This window comes from Triturus cristatus, chromosome 4_2, assembly GCF_964204655.1.
Source record: "Triturus cristatus chromosome 4_2, aTriCri1.1, whole genome shotgun sequence".
Classification (NCBI taxonomy): Eukaryota; Metazoa; Chordata; class Amphibia; order Caudata; family Salamandridae; genus Triturus; species Triturus cristatus.
In genome coordinates, this window is record NC_140586.1 from 414667499 (window position 1) to 414688581 (window position 21083).

Sequence of the window (21083 nt, forward strand, 5' to 3'; positions counted from 1 at the left end):
ACCCCATTAGGAATCACAAACATTGTCTGTTGTGCATTCCAATTAGCGAGTCGCAAATGCGAAGCAATTTGTGACTCGCTAATTGACGGGTCGCACATCTTGCCCTAAGTGGCTTAACGCTGCCTTGTAAATAAGGCGAAGCCCCTATCGCCACAGGAATATTGCAAACAGTGTTTTCCATGGTGATAGGGGCTTGTAAATATGCCCCTAAAATCCTTAGTAATTCAATTATTTGTTTTCTGTGCACACATGTGTTAATTTTTTCCGAATTACTGTTTTAATGTTTGAAATTTAAATCCTACAAATTGCTTGGGGGTCCGCGGCTTCCAGTGGTGACTCAATAGGGGTCCTCTGGAGTCAAAAGTTTGGGAACCACTGTCCTAACCCTTTTCTAATAATAGCCAGCCCCCCTCCCCCTTCTCGAATTACATCATGGATTCCACAAAGGGTATTGCTGCGTGAAGCAGTCCTTCAGAATGCCGAATGCTCCAAACCGGGTGAGAGAAATCACCACATCTCTGTAATTACCGGATGAAAATGAAAAGGTCAAGAACAAGCTTTAACCTTTCCTTAGCTCTCTGGTCCAACAGCACGTCTACACGCAGCGGTTTACCAATTACAGATGGGGTCGAACTACTTATTTGTGATTTCAAATCCAACAAACGAAAACCGAGCCATGCTGCAGAATGAATATTTACTTTACGCAATCACCTTCCAGGCACCAGATCTGCATAAAAAAACGCGAGGTGGCAATTACCACAAGAACATACTAATTAGCTGACAGGTTGTCCGGGCTGCTCTGACATCCTACTTTACTACTGGACTGGTAAACCCACTTCTTGTTCTAATGAGGCAGCCGCAGGCGGAGTGAGCTGTTACCCGATATTACCACGAGCCCGCGGCATGTTGGGAACCGAGAGCAGTGCCACGCCCCTCCCTGAGAATGGAAATTGGAGCCTTCGCGGATGCCACGGAGTGTTTACTAGTGCGCAAGGGTGCGTCGTGTGAACCAATCTACGACAGGTCTCAACAGGGCTGGGTGGCTCCCGGTAGCAATGTAGTTTGTCACTCCCTCCCTGCTAATTACGAAAAAACGTGCATTTAAATTGGAGTTTCCCATTGTAAAACAGAATCATGCAATAAAACCCAAAAAAATGCACCAGGAACACAAATTCAATAAAAGTAAATACAGCCTTCTTTTGCACACTGCCTTTATTTACCATTTTGATTTAAAGGCACGCGAGCTTCTCTCTATACCCAAGTGCACACGGGTCAAAGGTCTCACAGAATTGTGATGATGATTTTAGACAATTAAAAAATACGGAGCACCACATGCTGATGATCAGTTTCATTTACTCTACGTCGACCATCTGTTGGGAATAGCTTTTTCTAAAAAGTGACAATCATATAGTGATATCTCTCTCTCTCTCTCTCTCTCTTATTTATATATATATATATCTATATATATATATATATATTTATTAGTTAATAAGTTACTGTTTTTTAGAAGTAATTCAGCAGCAATTATCCTCACAAATGGTCTGGTTTCTGATTCACAGAGCTTTTGGTGTGTGTACTTGTATTATAGTTGAGTCTTAGTTGTGATTTATGATTTTTCATAAGTAATAAATGGTTACTCAAGGGAAAAATGTTTGAGGAACATGTCCAAGAATATTTAAGTTCCTATGTGGATCAGTGTTGCAAATTTTTAAAAGCCCTTTAAATGCACATCTATCCGGAGCTTCTGTAGTAAACGCCCTCCATGGAGCGCTTCAGACAGGCAGGGTCTGACACCGGAGTAGACGTCATTCCAACTTCCATACTAAAGTAACTCCATATTCTGGGTAAAGCGCTCAGACTTCAGCTGAAAGCCTCCAGGCACTCTAACTGTGAATTATCCACGCCCCTGAAGACAGACTTCACACACGAGGCACCAGGCATCCCGCCTGGTTCGTTCTTAGTAATGAACCGCCGTGCAAAATTCATCCTTTTGGTTTTTCATGTCATACATTTCCTAAAATAAATTGCTTGATTTCCACCCCAAGTAACATTGATGTGTTGTGAAAAAGAGTACAGTTTAGTGTTGCACCTTCCAGCAAACAGGGTCTCTGTAGTCTGTGTTTTGAGGACATTACAAAGGCCCTGTCTGAGAGGCTTGAATCTAATTGGACAGGAGGGGCACAGACCAATAGTGGAGGATTTTTTCACACACAGGAATTTCCCCTAATCAGAAAGCTGATTCAAACACATGTCCTGCAGGCGAGCAGGGATTAGAAGAGGGGAAACAACTTGTGTGTCAAGATGCATAAGGGGTCTGTAATCTATGTGGGTCAGTGTTATTATATACATAGCATATGTGATGCAAATAGGCACAGTGAAACCTATAGGGTGCCATAAGACATATAGGGATCTTTTTTAATTTTGGGAGCAGCGATAAATATAGGGCTGGTGAATGTACAGGACGTGTTATACTAGTGAAGCAAAGCTATGTACATAAGGGAAGTGATATATATGGGAAGTGTGGAATGTCATGCACAAGTAGACATGTGATACTGTTCCTATGGTTCATGTGATGCTGTACTTGTGTTATTTCATACACATGGGCACAGAGGGAAACTGCAGAGTCAGCAGTTTTCAGACAGACTGGACACTGCTAGCAGAGCCTGGGCCAGTGGACATTTTCTCTCACCATAGACCTGCCCAAGGACTGGCCTTTGAGTCCAACTCATGTCATTCCTAGCAGGCTCTCTTTTTTTCTCCTCTTGCCAAGTGAACCCCTAAAGGATACGCATGATTATCACAGCTGAACCTACCTCAGTGATTTGGTGCCTCTCCTCTTCCTCGTGGGATACAGATATGCAATTTGTTGTTCTTGCAACTGACCAACCGCTTTCAAGTGTGGATTTTTGTTTAAAGCATCCTTTAAATATTTTGTGTAGAAGAAAAGCCAACATCATCCAAAAGCAAATTCTCATCAACATTCAAAGGTATGTCGCTGATATACCACACATTTCTACTACACAACCCCACACCACGCCACACAATTCCACAATAAACAATTACAATCCAACACATCTCTCCTTTGCACTTCCACCAACCCTGTCAACTCTCCCCCACACACCTACTGCCCCCTCTAAACTCTCCCTCACACTGCCGTTACCCCATCTCATCTCGAAATCCCAATAACCCATCTCACCCCTCTCTCACACTCCTTATCTTTTCTCACACAAGCACAGTTTCTTTCCTGTGCCTTTTCAAGGATTTTGTGCTACAAACCCACCCTCTCCTCCTCTTCTTAGGTCCCCCCTCTTTATGCATCGATGGCCTGCTCTCCCCTTCTTTCTCTATTTCTCACACACTCTTTCTACTCCTCTGTCTCGAGTTTATTCCCCACTTCTTACACAAACTACCTATCCCTCTCTATCTTTCGATCTGTTCTGTGCAGCTTTCAACCCTATCTATTCACCATTCCACATAATTCCGGTACACAAATGCACTTCACCCCACATAATTCCACCACTAAAAATTCCAATACAACCCATATAATTCCACTCCAATCGGTCCCATCCTGCTCCACCCCAATCTACCAATCAACCCCAACCCAATATACCTCGCCCAACCTAGTTCAATCTACCCCACTTCAATCTACCCCATATATGCCTCTCCAAAGTACCCCACTTCAGTCTACCCTAAACAACTCTACTCCAGTATACCCCACCTCACTCTGCCCTACCCAACTACCCCAATCTACCCACTCCAATTTACCCAAACCTACCACATTCTAATCCACTCTAATCTACCCCACTTCAATTTACTCCCATCTACCCAATATATCCCAATCTAACTACTCCAATCTGCACCACTCCAGTATACCCCAACCTACCCCATTCAACCCCATTCAATCTACCCACCGTAATCTACCCCAGTCCAATGTAACCACCCCAATATGCCTGAACGTCTCCCACCCCAATTTACCTTAATCTACCCCACCCTAATCTAGCCCAACCGGCCTCATTCCAATCTACCCCTCCCGCCCCAATCTGCCCACCCAATCTACCCTAACCTACCCCACCCCAATCTTCCCCAACCTACCCCACCACAATCTTTCCCAACCTACCCCACCACAATCTGCCCCAATATACCTTCACTTCAATGTACCCCACCCCACCCACATTTAGCCATGCTGAACAGCAGCCACATTGGTGTACAACATGGCTAAAGCAGATTGCCTAAGCCAATAGCTGTGTATAGGCAACACCGATTGGCTTTGCCAATGCTTGTTGGTGGTATGTGATCAATTAAGCATCTACCAACTACGCCTAATAAGTGATGACGCACAGCTTGTTTTTGTTCACCTCCAAATTGTTTGCAATCATTTTAATGTTTCTAAAACTCTCCATGGTGACAACCTTCTTTTCTACTTGTGCTTCTTGTGGTTCTGAAAAGATCATTACGTCAAGTAAACCATTTTTGCTTATGAATATACGAGGCTAATATCAATGAATGGCCGCTTTGAACTCAAGCATATTGTAATATGTATTTAAAACTAGGTCACTCTTTCCTAGTACCTTACGTTAACATTTTCGAGGTGGTAATCCATAACGCAATGCATTATTGCTCCCATGGACTGCATCTCCAAGGATGTTGCATACAGGTTCAGTCACGCTTCCATCACCCTTGAATGTGGCATGTTTCCCACTCCCAAAAGCAGGAGAAGCAGGGTTGCAAGCAGGGTTGCATCTCAGAAGTCTAACCCCAGACAGTTCCGAGCGCTTGTACTAAGAAAGAAAGTCTGGAAAAGTGGATCATGCAATCTAAAGCAATCTCGCATCTGACTCCAAGTGTATGAGTCACAGATAAGTCAAAACCAAGAATACAATTTCTTTGCTCCATTAAAAATCATATTTTCCTGGCACTTGTTTTAAAGCTAACAAAAATTATTTATACCTGTTCCGGGAACACTTGCCTATTAGGTGGCTTAAGTATTGTTCTAATTAAAGTATATGTAATGGTTAACATTTTTAGTGCAAGCATATTGCTCTGCATTCAGGTGGTAGCATGTTTTCTCTTTTTATTATTGTGGCATATGTCTACAATAGGAAATAAAAAAAAATACATGTAACCATTGAACGAGCTTGGCAACATCTGAACTGTTGGCTTTACTGGTGCTTGTTGTAGAAGTGTGACCAAGTAGCATTTTATATTGTGTGGTACAATTACTGGCATTTGGAATAAAGTCATACATTTAGTAATTTGATTGAGAGAATAGGTTCATTATTTTCATATTCACCAAAACAAAATAACATTTCATTTTTATTCCTTTCAGCTTTGTTCAGAACGGCTCAACATTTGTAAAGCATCTGGCAATGGGTTCGGTGCAGTTATGTGGAGTAGGACGATTTCCTTCATTACCACAGCTGTCTCCTTCTCTACAGAATGTCCCGCAAAGGATTAATGAGGTCACGAAAGAGAAGGAACAGTACTGTGTTTCCTTAGCTGCTGGTAAGTGGACACCTTATTATTCATTTAAGAATTTCAGTTAATCTTTTCCTTTATTTTGTAAATTCCTGGGTAAATGATTCTGCCAGCTGTCCTTGTTTTTTGTCTTTTCATGTCTGACCTGTACCTCATATTGACAATTAGTTAATTGTATGGAATGTTGAGATTTAGCCTGTCAGAATGTTTAGAATGCTGGCATTAATTTTTGGAATTTGTCTGCATTCTAACTGCAGTATCAGTTGGAGCTGAGGATATGATGCAATCTAGAACATTGGGCCTGTTTGTGCGGTGTGTGTTTAGGGGATTTAGTGCCAATAGTTTTTCTGATGGCTACATCTTCCTGTCAATTCTTCCCCACCAGGCGTCAGACTGGCCCGGAATAGTTTTTTCCCTGAAACATCACTCCAATGCCGTCACTTGCCGTCAAAGTGCATTAGTCATGACTTTGCTTCTGGACACGACCAAGGGTCAAGCAGTCGTCAAGTCTTGATCTCTTTCTCCCTTTCTCAGCTTCTCACCAGTGATATTCTATCTGAAGAGTTTAGAAAATGATTAGGTCAACTATCTCCCCCAAAAGATTTGGAATTCATACGATAACATCATGTGATGCCGCTGATTAGACCTTGATGAAACAGCTTATAATTTATGCACCTCAGTGCCTCTGAAGGCCATCAGGGAGCGGAAAGCCACGTTATTTCTGCTCGGGCCCACACGGAGAGACCTGAATGGTCTCCTTCACCCACAGGTAACTTTCTGGATAGTTCAGGGATTTGCACAGGTAGAGAAGATGTTTGGCTCTGACTCCGTTGCTCTTGCAGTGCATGATAGAGACTATGGCCATACAAAGGATAATGATTTGTCAGCTAGAATCCTCCTTTCCCATTATGAAACAGATGTTGGCTTGTATCTGGACTTACAAAAAAGCAAGCAGTCTGCACACTTCACCAGAAGAGGACATCCCATATCCCTCTGACCCTGCTTTTACAAATGCTGTACACAAAAATGCTAAAGCTTTGGAATTCACCTTGTCCTCTGCTGTTGAGAAGTCAAGCATTTTGACAGTGAAATTGCAACCCTCTTTCTCATGGTGAGTCCTTGTTTCTATATAACAATGTCCTATTGGATTCTGTTATGGCTGCTTGGGCGAAACCCTTTTCATACGGACAGGTCAAATACAGATAGCCAAAATCGTAGCTCTACTCTGGGTGCTCCTCACAATTTTGTCCTCTTACATGTCAGGCGGAAGCTTTCCTTGAAGCAGAGCCTGAGTGCCTTCCTTGAAAGTACCTTCTGGCAGAGAGTTGAAGAAAGTCTTTACTTCTGGCAGCCTATCTGAACTGTTAGTGCCTCCTGCCCCCTTGGTCACTCTTTATGCCTTGTGGGAATTGGCAAAGTTTTCAGTGTTCGGCTTGCCAGTCCTCATGAATAGGTTGTGTATGGACCTGATCAATGGCAGATTGGATACCTCGAAACAAAGCTTGAGTTGCAGCCTGAATTATGCTGATACTTGTTAGATCGGTGAACAATTGTCACATTGCATCAGGATGCTTGGGTGCATTCCACTGGCTTCTCCGGAGATGACCAAGCCATACTTATAGACATGCCCTTTGATGGCTGCTTGGAGAGAATGTCCGCTCCTCCCTGAAGCGCTTCAAAAGTAGTAGAGCTACAGCTCATGTTTGGCCTAGCATCTCCAGTGTGGCAGTTCCTCCAGCTATGTAGAAAGTTTGTGGCTACTTGGCGGCAGTACATTCCTGGCAAAGACAACCTTCTAGCCTCTCCTGACACCCCAGTAGCCATACTGCTCGTTTCAAGGCAGGTGTGTTGATCTATGGGACCACATCAGCAACAGCAGCATATGCAGTCCCCACCATTCTCTCTCTCTCTCTCGCTCTCCTCTCTCCTCAAAATCTGTCTGATTCCCCCTTTACATCATCAGCTACTGGTGGGCGGATGGTCTCCCATTTTTCAATGGTTGGTAAGTGATCACATGGTTTTCTGGGTCATTCAGCTTCTCCTCATAGGCCATGCCCTACCACTCTGGCACATTTCTCTGGACCCTCCTCCTTCCACCAAACCTCAATTTCCAAGATGGAAGGTTTTGCCCAGCCGAACAAAGAGGCCATAGACATGGTGCCTCATTCAGCAAGATAGGTTAAGCATGCTGAATCTTAGACGTGTTTTCCTGTCCCTCAGCCCACCTTCTAAGTCTTTCCGCCCAAAGACATTGCCTGAGGATAATTGTGGCATCCCAGCACTGTCAGTTCATGGTTCTACTGCATGAACTGATGGCCACTCCTCACGTCTTTATAAAAGTGCTGGTGGTCATACCAGCTTCATTACAGTGGTCTGGAATCCATGTATTTCTGTACTTCGATAACTGGCTAGTGCAAACGGAGTACCTGACCGTGTCAGTGAATACCTTCACTGTGGCTGACCTTCACAGTGGCGTTACTAATCACGACCCACATGAAGACCTTTCCTCAGATCTCAGTTCACCAGGTCCTGCCTCTGCTTGGCCCCGTAGTCTTGCGCATCCTGTTAGTGCTGCACACCAGATCGATCTGTGAGATTATAGTGACTCCAGCATCATGAAAACCTCAGGATCAATTGCAGATTTCCCATGCTGTTCATCCACTTCTGCACTGGTAGTAGACATCTTTGGTAGATCTTACCACAAGGTTCCTCAAGATCTTGCTATCCTGTTCACAGATTCCTCTGCGTTGCATTGTCATGCACTTCTGGGTGACCTAATTGTGTCAGGCTTTTTGTCGATATTGGAACAGCACGTGCTCATAAATGTGCTTGAGTTATATTCTGTCCATCAGGTGAGGACGAAATTTCAACCTGCAGTCTTCGGGAATGACATTCAAATCCTGTTGAACAAAACACCATCCATTATATAAACAAACATGGTGTTGTGTTAGTATGGATCGTATGTTAGGAGCTGATTCACCTGTGTTAGGGGGTGCAGTGATGAGCGATCTTCACTGTAGTGGCTCCTGGAGCTGGCTCGCTAAATGGAAGGGCTGATTTTCTCAGTCATCTCTCACTGCAGGACTGTGACTAGGAGCTGCATCCCAAAGGAATGGAGTTTAACTTCTTCAGGTTGGGGTTTCCATTCGTGGATATCTTTCTCACATCCTAGAACAGGAACTGTCTTCAGTTTTGTGCCATACTTTTCCCTCTGATGGATTCAGATTCAACTGATCTCTGCTAATTCTGATTTCCTCAGCCTGGGCACAGAGGATCTGGTATGTCAGTGTGTTGGGTCTCGACTCCTCCTCCACTACCATGTCAAGCACACCTGCTCTCGTAGAAAGACGGCCAAGTCCTACACCTCAATCCCGAAATGCTGTGGCTGCACATGTGGTGATTGATTGGTGCTAGTTAGATCCTTCCACCCTTTTGATGAGGTTGCCTGTGTCATCTTGGCAGCCAGATAGTCAGCTACCAAAACCATCTACACAGGTCCCTAGACTAAGTGCTTTCAGTGGTTTAATTCAGAAGGCTTCACCCACTTTAAATCTCACCTTTCCAACATCCTGTGTGATGTTTGTCCTTTGCACAACAGGGTCTATAGGTGGCTACAGTTGAGGGCTATCTGGCAGTCCTGTCTGCATTCATGTGTCTGCTTTATTTGTTTCCTCCTACTCCTTTTATTGTTCCCTAGTGGGATTTGAATCTTCTTTTGTCTTTCATAATGATGTCCCCATGCACAGTTCCCCAATTTTGAATTCTAACTTTGAAGACAGTTTTGTTGATGACAGTAACTTCAGCACATAGAAGTGGAGCACTTGAGGCCTTATGAATGTTTCCATCTTTCAAAGTGTTTTACCTTAGCAAGTGGGTTCATCACACTTTCCCACCCCTCTTACCTCATGTAGTTTCTGCTTTCCATATGAATTGATATTTCTTCCCTTCTCCTGTCCAATGAGTAAGAGTGACTGCATAGACTGAATCCCAGACATGTATTATACTACTTTGAAGACATTTGTCAGGGCAGACTGAATAATCATCTCTTTGCTTCACTAGGGACAGTAAGGTAGTGACCAAATGTACCATTTCCCACTGGGTCATCCTCTGTAAGGAGATCTGCAATACCTTGCACATATGTGCCAATTCCAGTAGGGACATGGTTGTCCCAGTGGCTCTCTCCAGAGACATTCTGATTATTGACCACTGCTGGATGGCTGCTGTGTCATCTTTGAATAATTTAACTAAGAGCTACTGCTTCACATGGCAGGTGGGCAGTTTCAGGTAATTTGCCTGAGCTGTGTTGTATGAAATCTTAAGTTGACCAGCACAAGTCCATTCCACCTCCTAGATAGGAATTGCTTTGGCGCTTATTCATTATGTGAGGAATCTGCACGTTCTATCTATCAGAACAATAAATAACTTGCCTTCAGTAAAGATATTTGTGCTGGATACATAATCTTTCTATAGATTCTTTACCCCCCTCTCTTCTCCCCACTGCCAGCATCTACCACCTCAAGACAAAAAATGATGGGTAGGCTAAGGAGTAGAAATGCAATGATAAGAGCAGTTAAAAGCATTAAAGCGACCGGCCCACAAATAATCTGTGACTCTCGCAAGAGGCTCCTCATACCCTGCTAGTAAGCCAGTTTTCCCAAGGACACCTTTCAAAAAAATCCCTGCTCAGCTGGTTGAATAAAAACAAAAGAATGGGTGTCAAGGGAAAGAACGTGCAACCTGCAAAATTTCACACAATTTAGTAATTTTGATCCACAATTGTCCTAGTGCGGTGCTTTCAACTTGAGGATAGGCACCCTAATCCTCAAAACAACAATCAAAGATTGATTCACGTATTTTCTTTTGTCGAAGCACTCGCAAATTAACCATCAACGTCTCCTGTTACAGTCACAAAACTAGATACACATTGATGCACTTTGAACTCTGTTCGTGACCATTAGCAAAATTATTTTTGAAGTATTAATCAGAATTGTTCATCCAAGTCTCGTCGCGAAGAGTGTTCCTGTATCCGGGGACGTTGCTAGTGTGAATAGTCTCCGTACTTCAGAGACTTGGATGAACAATTCTGATTAATACTTCAAAAATAATTTCGCTAATGGTCACGAACAGAGTTCAATGAAAGCAGGTAAATGTGGATAACAGAAAGAGATCATTAGGAAGGAGTTAAGGACAATATTGCTGTCAAAGTGCATTAAGGAGACAGTTACACAAGATTAAGCCCTGAGGAAGTCGCATGGGTTATTCCCTATCGACGAAACGCGCTGGGAGTGGAAGAATGTTATGAATAAAGAAGTTTGGAGATTCAAATGAAAATAAAGGAAGAAGAGAAGCCCACATCAATGTGTATCTAGTTTTGTGACTGTAACAGGAGACGTTGATGGTTAATTTGCGAGTGCTTCGACAAAAGAAAATCAGCTGGTTGAATGCCTTTTCAGCATCTAGTCTCTCCAGGAAAGCAAGACATTTCTTTTTGTAGGTCTTTTCCACAAGGAGGCTATGTGACAAGTATTGTCTGCTTCCTTTCTATCTTCAATAAATTCAAATTGTTCAGACTGTATCAAAAAGGGCATAGACTTCTTTAGTCTACAGGCAAAAGTTTTGTGAATATCTCAACATCCCTTGTTAACTGCAATAAGTCAATATGATGCACATTCAATTGAGATCTACCCTGGCTTTGGGGTTAATGGGATTTCTCACTCTTCCAGTGTAGGTGTGACGCCACCTCCGTGGAAATTGGTTGAACAATTCTACAGCATATTTCGAAATTTGTGGGAGGAATGTTTATTACAAGTCTGAAAGTAATACGTTTGTTGTTAGGCTGCATCCCTGCATTTATTCCCCTAATACTATCTCCTTCTTATATGGGTTGTTCTAATCTGCACTTAAGGTTGGGGGAATATGTGTTAATTGTAAAGTTTCCACAAAGGAGTGAATGACTTGCTCAGCTTCCTCTCATCAGTATAGTTTCTGATCTTAATTTCTAAGTATTTCCTTTTTTCTGTTTCCTTTGTTACCCATGTATGATGTGTCCCTTACTTTCCCCTATGAAGGGGTTTACCCTTTGATTGAATGGCCTTCTAGTTAGTAAGGTACCCACTTTGTTAATTTTTTTTCATAGAAGGTTTGACCTTAAGCACTGAAATCTTATTGTTGTTAGCTTCTAGCGAGTTATGTTGTCTAAAGATATCTGATATTTTCTTCAGTTCGTTCTGGTGTACTTTGAGTTATCTACTACTTCCGACCACCAGTTTTGTTTCCTGAAATTAGATAATTCTTGTATTGTTATGTGCCCTTGGGATTGTGGTTTTGCTAATGACAGCCTTTAAAGAAACGCATTTCCTGTTTGTGGGAGGTTTCGTCATCTTTATTACTCTGCCCGCTTTCATTCCTGGATTTCTAAACAATGAAACCCACATTCTCCAATTAGTATTACTGGACCTCTCCTCACTATGTCTCATTCAATAACAGTTTGCATATAGTCTAGTATGGATATGTCAGATATGTTGGTATCTGGTATAGCAACCCCTGAGTAAAAAATAGGTAATCAGTATGGTAATAGGATCTGTGACTATATCAACAGAATTCTTTTGGAGCCTACTCCCTACCCACCTTCTGCTATTAGCTCTTTGAAGCTGGCTGTTCCAAACAAGATTGAAGTCTCAGCTGAAATCCAGCTATCCTTAAGCACTCTACATTCATTTATCAATCTTGCTATATGAGTAGGTGTCTTGTTTGGGTCATCTTGCTATACAAGGTGTCTTGTTTGGCATTTGCTGTGTAGATAATAAGAAACATGATTGAGTTGGTGCCCATTATAAATTGACAGCTAGCGTAACTGCCTTTACGGACCTTAACTATATTGCTTCCTTCCCCTTTGATTGAAATTTCAAAAAGGAATAGTGACTCCTTCCATATGAGTTTGGGATGAAGCCCTGGTTTGTGTGGGGTATGTTTTGTGTTTCATCCTAAACTGTTTGTCTGCTTTTAAGTTTGTCTCCTGAAGAATTAGGCCCTCTGAGTTTTGATATTTGAGGCATTTCTAAATCTTCTGCCTCTTGCTAGAGGCATTCAAACTCTTAATATTTAATAGTATTAACTTGAATGTGGCATAGTTTGCATTGCATGTTGGTGTTTTCACTCCCTAAGAGGACAGGTGTAGTGTTCCCACATGCTGGTGTTTTCCTTTCCCTTTCCTCCCACAAACACCTAATTCCCGCTTCTAGTTTCAACTCCACAATTGTGAGGTGACACTGCTGGTGAGACTGTTCATGGGATTCCCCAAAACACATACTAGTCCCATGGGAAAAACAGCTATTCTTAACAACAACATAGTTGAATATGGTGTTTTCTGCCAGCTCCACCCAGTTCTACGCATGTGCCTACCTCCCTTGCAAAGTCATAGTTCGCATTTCACAAGTGCAAGCAGCACAGTGGTTGTTTCTTGGTCCTTTAAATGGGGGTTTATTTCTCCTTTGTAGTATGTTCATCTTTTGTTTGTCTGGACATTGCTCCTGAATTTATGTTTTATTAATCACGTCCTGCCTTCTTCACAATGACTTGTTACTCTGGGGTGTTGGTATTCTTCCTAGAATTGATTCCCATCTGTTGTTTCTTTGCTTCGGGTCTGTGTATTCATCTTCCATTTGGTCCTCTGCTAAGTAACTTGATGCCAGCAATTGAATGCCCTCCTCTACTTCTTGAATCACCCTTTCTCTACCCTTCCATGTGTACTGGATACTCATTGAGAAGGTCGGGGCTCTTTTCTTTATAGAGTTGTTGCTAAGACGTCTTGGTTGAATATAAATGGTATTGTCATGAAATGTAATCTGGCTCTCTTTACTGGTGCAGAGAAGAAGATCTTCCTTTTGCCTGTGATGCACCACTTTAGCTCTGATGTCTCTGGGTTCAGCACCTGGCTCTCTGAATCATTTCCCCACTCTATGTGCTAGAATTATTCCAATCGGGATGGCGTGGTCATTCTGCAGCACTGCTCAGAACAAATCCTTCAGGAAGAAGTACACATCAGCTGCCTCTTCTTCTTCTTTGATGTTCCAGATGTAAATATTCTCTTTATGATACCTATTCTTGAGATCTTCACATTTTTCACTTAGGTATGCGGTTTGGGATTCTAGTGGTGCTATGGGTGTGTGTATCTGTTGACCAGACCATTCAGAAGAGTTTAAGCGGCTTCCTTAAGATTCTGTTCTGTGGTGGAGGCCTTGTAAGTCATTTTTAATGTAGTTTATATTTGCCTGCTGAGTAATAGACTCACCTTTTCAAGGTTTTTTTCTGCCTATTTTAAACTCCACCAGGCGATGTCTGGTGCACTGCAGACCACCCCCGGAGGTAATTGTTTATTGAAACCCAAAATCAAAGGGACAATGTTGTGGACATGTACCCTTCAAATGGGCCTGAGCATTCACAAGGGTAATGTAGGGTGCTTTCAGCTCCCTCTCGCAACCTTTTCAGTGGGTTTGGATACCTCATGTTTGGTAGATTTCCGCTCCCCTATTATAGTTGTATTTTCCCAATCTGCCCTTGGCTTAGGGATGATGTCTTCCATCACGGTTACTTGCTTCCTAATTAGGGCACCTTTGGGCATCTATGGGTTTTGGGCCTCCATCTCTTGTTTTACTCCTGTCTTTGCCTCCTCCTCAGTTTAGTGCATTTTAAGTAACATTGACCAGTTTCCTCCTTTCACGGACTATGTGTATGGGCATTGTGGAGTTTATCCTCTGGCAATTAGGTCTGTCTGTTATTGCTCTGCCTTATGGCCGTTCTCCCTCTCATATGAATGTTGTGTTCTGGTCAGGTCTCACAGGAAAAAAGCAGAATTATGTGGCCTGGTTCAGTCGGCTTTGCAGGTTGAAGCAGATGATGGCCATGTGCGAGACTTTGAAAATCTCCTCCCTATAACAGATAAATAGAGTGGCAATCCACATAATCCGCACACCAGCATGCCCTAACCCCAATCTGATTTAGTTTAGCTTCCTTCCCCTTAGCGCTCAGTTTGAAATTGGTACCAGAATCAGTGAGCGGCCCGTCGGAGGCCCGACCCCCTCACTTCCTTCAACGTCTTCCTTTCTCCTTATATTAAGGCCGCTGATGTTGGGACATCCTTTGGACATCTCTCCAGCCCCATGTCCCATCTTTCTTTCGATGGTCTCCTTCTTGGCACATCGGCGTCGCTTCAATCCGTTGGCAGAATTGTTAGTGTATTGAAGGTCCATTTATTTCCCTTTGCCTAGGGTGTCTGAGTGATTCTGACGGAGTGCTTTGTTTTTGTGTCCGTTGGGTAGGGGCGAATTAGGCAACGGCGCTCTCAGCATTCCAGCAGGCCGCCATCTTGAGTATGCCCCTTGCGCGCCATTTTCTCATTACAGGAACATTCCGACTCCAAGACTTGCCTGTAGTACGAAAATAATCTATGAAGCATTCTAGGGAGATTCGAGGGTCCCACATATTGTAAGTGTTATAAAAATTTATTAAATAAATGACACTGCCAAAAGTACATCTTTATGCAGCCACAATAAACAAATCATCCATGGTTCATTGCCCCTGCATTGTTTTTTTGTGTGCAGATTCCTAATATACTACGGTTGGATTGTTTGAGTGAAGTGTGTACTACAGTGTGCTATTTATAAAACGTTCTCAGATCATCTCGTCCTCTGCCTTCTTTTAGTCACAGCACATCAAGGAGACGTGTGGGGAAATGATGGCACGCTATGAGGGCGCGCTGCCAGTGCTGCAGCGCTCCAACTCCCCAGGGTCACATTAAGCGTCTGTTATTTGCTGCTGTATTATTTCGGTTCCTCTGTGTATTGGCCTCAGCGAGCAAGCTGCCATCTCCCCGACGTCCTCCTCCGCAGATGGGTTCTTTTAAAGTCGCTGCATCTTGTGTTTCCGTTTTGATTTTATCCGTTCATAGTGACAGTGGATGCTGACGATTGTGGACAGCTCTGCACATTCTCCCGTGCTTTTTCCCAGCTTCACTATACTTTTTGAGGCGATGAGGGTAAAGGGACTCTGTACCAATCAGACTGTTAGATTGAAGCAGAAATTATGACTAGCGAACTGAACAGCTGCGCTACGAAAACACTAAAGAAGATACAATCAGACAAACAAAACAATCGACCTTATTCAGATATAGGGACTGTCACGCTTTGCATTGTTTCGTAACTGGGATTACTATGACATCTTGCAAGGATGCCTTGGGTAGAAACGCAAGAATAAAACAGGCCCTCTCTCCCATGTGGGGTAGTAAACGGAAGTCCTAGTGAGCCCCCTACAAGAGATATCCGTGCCCCTGATGATGGGCAGTCCCTGATCCCAGCCCTCCAGAACATGAACCTACCACGTAGCAGCATAATGAAACCCAACTAGCCAGCTACATTATCGATGCTCACTACCCTCCCAACCCTCCTCCTCATCTGACGGGATTTCTCAAGCGTACACCCAGGGCCGGATTGGGATCACAATTCGGCCCGGGCACTCCCAAAAGAGTGGCCCACATTCGCAGATCGCCCCTTTGATGGATCACCATCTGTTGGTCTCATTGGAATCTGCCCGGTTATTTTTTTTAAATTCGTTTTTGTAGTTTTATATAGTGTGAACTCGACCCTAAGGCATTGGAGCAATGTACATGAGCACCACTTACATTACACAGTTCATTCCTATTTTGGGTATGGAGGTTAAGCAGTGGTCGAAGTGGGGAAAAAAAAGTAGGGGAACTGTGGGCGGAGACTCAGGGGGCGGGACTAACCCAAGATTTGGATTAGTGGGCGGAGTCGGAGGTGTGGCTAGAAATAGCAAAACATACCAATTTTTGAACGTTTGGCATTTCACTGACCAGTTACAGCTTATAACGTTATTTAATTCAAAGAATCAATAAACATGTTTATTTGAGGTTTAATATATAAGTTGTTTATATTTAATTCATTTACAATGTGGGACATGTTTCCAATCACAGAATATTCCAAATACGCTTATAAGTGGAATCATAAGCCATTTGTCTCCGAGCCATGCAGTTTCTTTCATCTGTACTTCTCCTCCCTTTTTCTAACCATTTCTGAACATAAAATTCAGGTTTAAATTCTATGACAGGTGGCCCCACGATATTTATGAACATTGTAGAAGACAGACGATTGATTGATATTCTGTTCCGCAGTGGTGTGAGCACATCATTCATTACACTAAAGCCCCGTTCACATTAAGCAGTTGAGGTACAAAAGGTGTTTATAATGTGCATTAATGGTTTCAGGCTTTCAGAGATGCAATTTTTATTTTGTTTGTACTCTCTGAAACCAAGGATGTACTGCCTGGTCTCAAATACATGCAACCTGCTACAAAGGTTTTGTAATTCTCCCTCACCGTATAAGATGTCTACTGGATCTGGCCAATAAACTGGTTGTAGGAGTTTCATTCTATGTACTAACTCTTTGTATTCTATTTCATCATTGTTTGTGGTTGTGCATCTAGAAACATTTGATGCATTAGACATTGTCATCCTTTTTCGCAGGTTATTTGCTAAGCTCCTAAAGAACTGTGCCCTATTGATGCTAACACAGCCTTTGTCCTGTTGCAGTCCTACACCAGCAAACTGCATCCGTTCAGCAGCATCTAATGCAGTTGTAGCAAACAAAGGGCCCAGGTGCATCAGCCATTGATTCAAACACTAAAATCTGCATCTGTATTGAACGATCGGCCTCATATATGGTCATATCACGCCGCTGCAGCCTTCTGGATAGGTCACCCAATTCTATGAGAGCATCATATAAAATGCCCATATTTTCAACAAACACCAGGGAGGTTAATAAACGGTTTAAACCAGCATATTTCCTCTGCTCAATGTCACTCCTCGTTGAGTCTTCGGAAGATTCCATGAAATGTTTAATAAGTTCTTTGTAGTTATTCCAAACAGCTCTCACAGATCTTTCACTTGAGGACACCCAACGTACATCTAGCACCTTTCCAATTGCCAGAAGTCTTACTTCTACCTCCAGAGCACATTCCCCAAGCTCTCTCTGATTTTTCGGAGCGGCATGGTAGGTGGTATATAGTTTATCAAAAAAAAATTTGAGCTGATTAATGCCTGCGACTTCTTTACAAACATCACCCACAGCAAGCTCCAGCTTGTGGTTAGCACAGTGCCATACACTCAACTGTGGATATTTCAGTTTCAGAAGAGTTGCCAAACCAGATTTCCTACCTATCATATTGGAAGCACCATCTGTTACAAGCTGAACCAAATGACTTTTTAAATACTCATCAGTAAAACTGTGTCTCTCTAAGCATGCAAGTAAGGCATCTAAGATTAGATCTGCTGCTGTGCTTGGCAACTCAACAAGGTCCAAGAAAAAGGTCAGTGGCTTATTGTGTTTATCAATACATGCTCTTACACAGATAATTAGTGTGGTCAATTTACTATTTGTGAGCTTAGGGACATATTTATGGGAATGGTGGCGCAGGGCAGCACAGCAAGTTACTTTGCTGCGCTGCCCTGCATCACAGGGAAAGGGCGAGAATGTGCCGTATTTATCCAATATGGTGCATTCCGGTCTTTTCCCCCTGCACTGGCGCCATTTCGACAGCCTAGCTTCAACGCAGGCACACTTGCCCCATGGTGCAAGGGTGCAAGGGTGCCTCCTTTGCATGCAGGATTGTTTTTGTGCAGGAAGGGGCACCTTCCTGTACAAAAACAATCTTGAGGCTTTTTCATCTTTCTATGTGGGCTGCAGAATAAAGCACAGTTTGAAAGAGGAAAAAGCAAGGAGAAATAAAGATATTTCTCCTAGTTATGCCTCCTCTGGGGTAGCGCAAGATTTTGCCGCTTTCCCAGGATTACAAGTCCTTGTCAATCTATGAATGCGTCAAAAACCGTGGGGGTTGTGTGGGAGACTTTTATTATTGCAGGAAAACTACTGCGTGACAAAGCCACTGCTGCTCTAGGGTGTGCTGCTTTGTAGACCTGCCCGCAAGACTGGTGGTGAACCTGGGTATGAATTGTGGTGGACAGGGCTTCAAGTTTACCCAACTGGCCACCGGTAGGGTTCACCTGCTGGTGCTAAGAGACCAGGGCTTCTAAGGTCTAGTGGGGCCTTCTAAAGTCTATCATGGGTGCTCCCTCAGGAGTAGTCTGATGGACAAGGCATGAAGGCTGAACCAGGTTCCCCAGTTCCAAATTTGGTAGCTCTGGCCATAATGCCACATCCTATCCCCACCGAACACCCTTCTGCCCCACTGAGTGAAACTCGCACTGTCTTCACCTACAACCCAATTCTGCCCCATTATAAGCACCTGGATGTGACTCATTTCAAATTATGCAGTGCCTGAAAAAAAGTAACAACATTCTGGGAAAAGCAGCTACTCATAGGGAATGCAGGATTATGTAAAGCATGCAAAATATAAGCAGGAACGACATGTTACCTTAACGCTTTTACTCTCGTTCAGAAATCAATGAGTATTTTTTGTCTCAAACATTGAGGACATGAATATAGGGCTCCTCCTGTACACGTGTTAAGCAGGGCTCAGAGACAAAGGAACTCTTGAAGAGAATCTGATCTGACTCACGGAAACCCACAAGGGCTCCTTCTTATCCACAAATTGTGCACTCTTGATTGTCAGCGCCAGGATGCCTGTTAGGTGAGAGTGCGCTTTACAAGTGAGATAAATAAATAAATAATTCTTATTCATGTCAGCCAGCTAGCTGCTCAAACAAAGTATAGCACATATGTATTCAAGTGTCCTGCAAAGAAGAATGAGTGCGAATGAGTGGGTGTGAATGATTGAGTGCCTGAATGTAACTGAGCATGAGTGAAAGAGTGTATGTCGATGAAAGTGAGAGAAAGTGAGTGAGAAGGAGTCACGTAGAGTAAGTGAAACTGTAAGTTAGAATGAGGTAATCAGAGTAGGAAAAAGTGGTGAGACTGAGTGAGTGAGAATGTGATACCGAATGTTGAAGAGTGAGTGCAAGTGAGCAATTTTCAGTAAAAGGGAAAGTGAATGAGAATGAATAATGGGGGTAGTGAGCCTGAGTGAGATAACATGTGAGCAAGCAGGACAAAACACAGGCCTTGGCAAAGTGGAGGTAAATATTTACTTATGGGAGGAACATATTGTGCATCTTGAAAAAAAATGTGGTCAACTCCTGGGGATGTTGTCCTGGCACAGTAATGGCTTTTGAGAGAATTTGTGTAAAAATGGGGTGTTGAAAATAAAATGCAGTATTTGACCCTATAGTTTTTTTTTCAAAATTATCTTGGGAGTAGCAACACCCAGACTGCAAATCCTCCGGGCCCTCCTTTATCTCTTCTTAGTCTTACAAGGCCCAGTAAATCGCACTCTTTTCCAAATCTCTTTCTAAATATTATCACTCTCAAAAACTGTTTTTTCTATGTAATTTTCCTTTGATGGGAAGAGGAGGTTTCTGAGGTGGTAGTATCAGGCAAGTGACACTACTTGGGCTCCCTCTGTTCGAGCCTTCATGGAGGATCCCTCTTCATTGCTACCTCCACCTGACCCCAGACTCCGCAACGCACTCCCTTACAGGCTTGATTATCCACTACTCCTCTCCAGTGCACCTTATCTCACAGCTGACCTTGGGCCCCAGCCCCATATCAGGCACCATTGGGTTCCACTTTCATTTTTCCCGGTAAAAACATTAGTAAAATCACCTTCAAACTTAAAACATTGAATATAGCAGTAAATATAATTAGCACACACTTTAAAGTATGTTCCACAGTAGCCCTTATGACCCGACTGCTAATTAAATAAACAAAAACAGAAAGGCCATGACAAGGCCGGCTTTAGCGCTGATGCAAAAGTCTTTTTTGGCGCCACACCAATAATCACTGCCATACGCCACAAGTGCTCCTCATCTCCCCATAGCCCCTCCCCCTCATGACCTCCTCCTCGGATTCCCTCACTGCCACCCTCCACCAGTGCCCCTCATTTCGCTGTAGCCCCTCCCCCTCATGACCTTCTCCTCAGGATCCCTCACTACCATCCTCCAGCAGTGCTCCTCATCTCTCCCTAGCTCCCCCCTCCCCCCCATGACCTCTTCCTCGCATTCCCTCACTGCCACCCTCCAACAGTGCCCCTCATCGCTCCATAGCCACTCCCACTACCTCCTCCTCGGATTCCCTCACTGCCACCCTCCAACAGTGCCCCTCATCTTTATGTAGCCCCTCTCTCATATGCATTTCATTTGTTGTGTAGCGCTACTCATATCAGTGTAGTGTGTGTCAGTATTTTACACCACGCACACATTATACAGAGACAACGAATCATACAAGTATGTAAATCAGCCTACAGGGAATGTCACATAAGCCAATGAGGATTACAAGGTGTATGAATCACATGTCATCCATACTGGTGGGCAGTTATTTTAAGAGGGTTTGGTCTGGAGAAGCACAAACTCAGGATTTAATGAGTACTCCAGTGGTTAGGGGTTGGCTTTACTGATAAAAATGTATATCTGCCCAAAGATACTCATTTTAGCAACATTAGAATAATGAAAGACTGGGGAAGTTCTAACTATATCACAAAACAAAAAACGCGAAGTTCTAACTATATCATTCAGGTTTGCATGC

The 21083-nt window shown here is 43.2% G+C and overlaps 1 protein-coding gene across 5 annotated transcripts in view; it reads left to right on the forward strand.

Annotated features, from left to right (window-relative positions):
- Positions 1-21083, forward strand: part of AGL (amylo-alpha-1,6-glucosidase and 4-alpha-glucanotransferase) — a 453547-nt gene that overhangs the window by 272744 nt on the left and 159720 nt on the right. For all 5 annotated transcript variants that reach the window (XM_085601874.1, XM_085601873.1, XM_085601871.1 and 2 more), the window contains exon 24: positions 5327-5502. In XM_085601874.1, coding sequence (XP_085458000.1) covers positions 5327-5502 — 176 coding nt within the window. The remainder of the gene's footprint in view (positions 1-5326; positions 5503-21083) is intronic.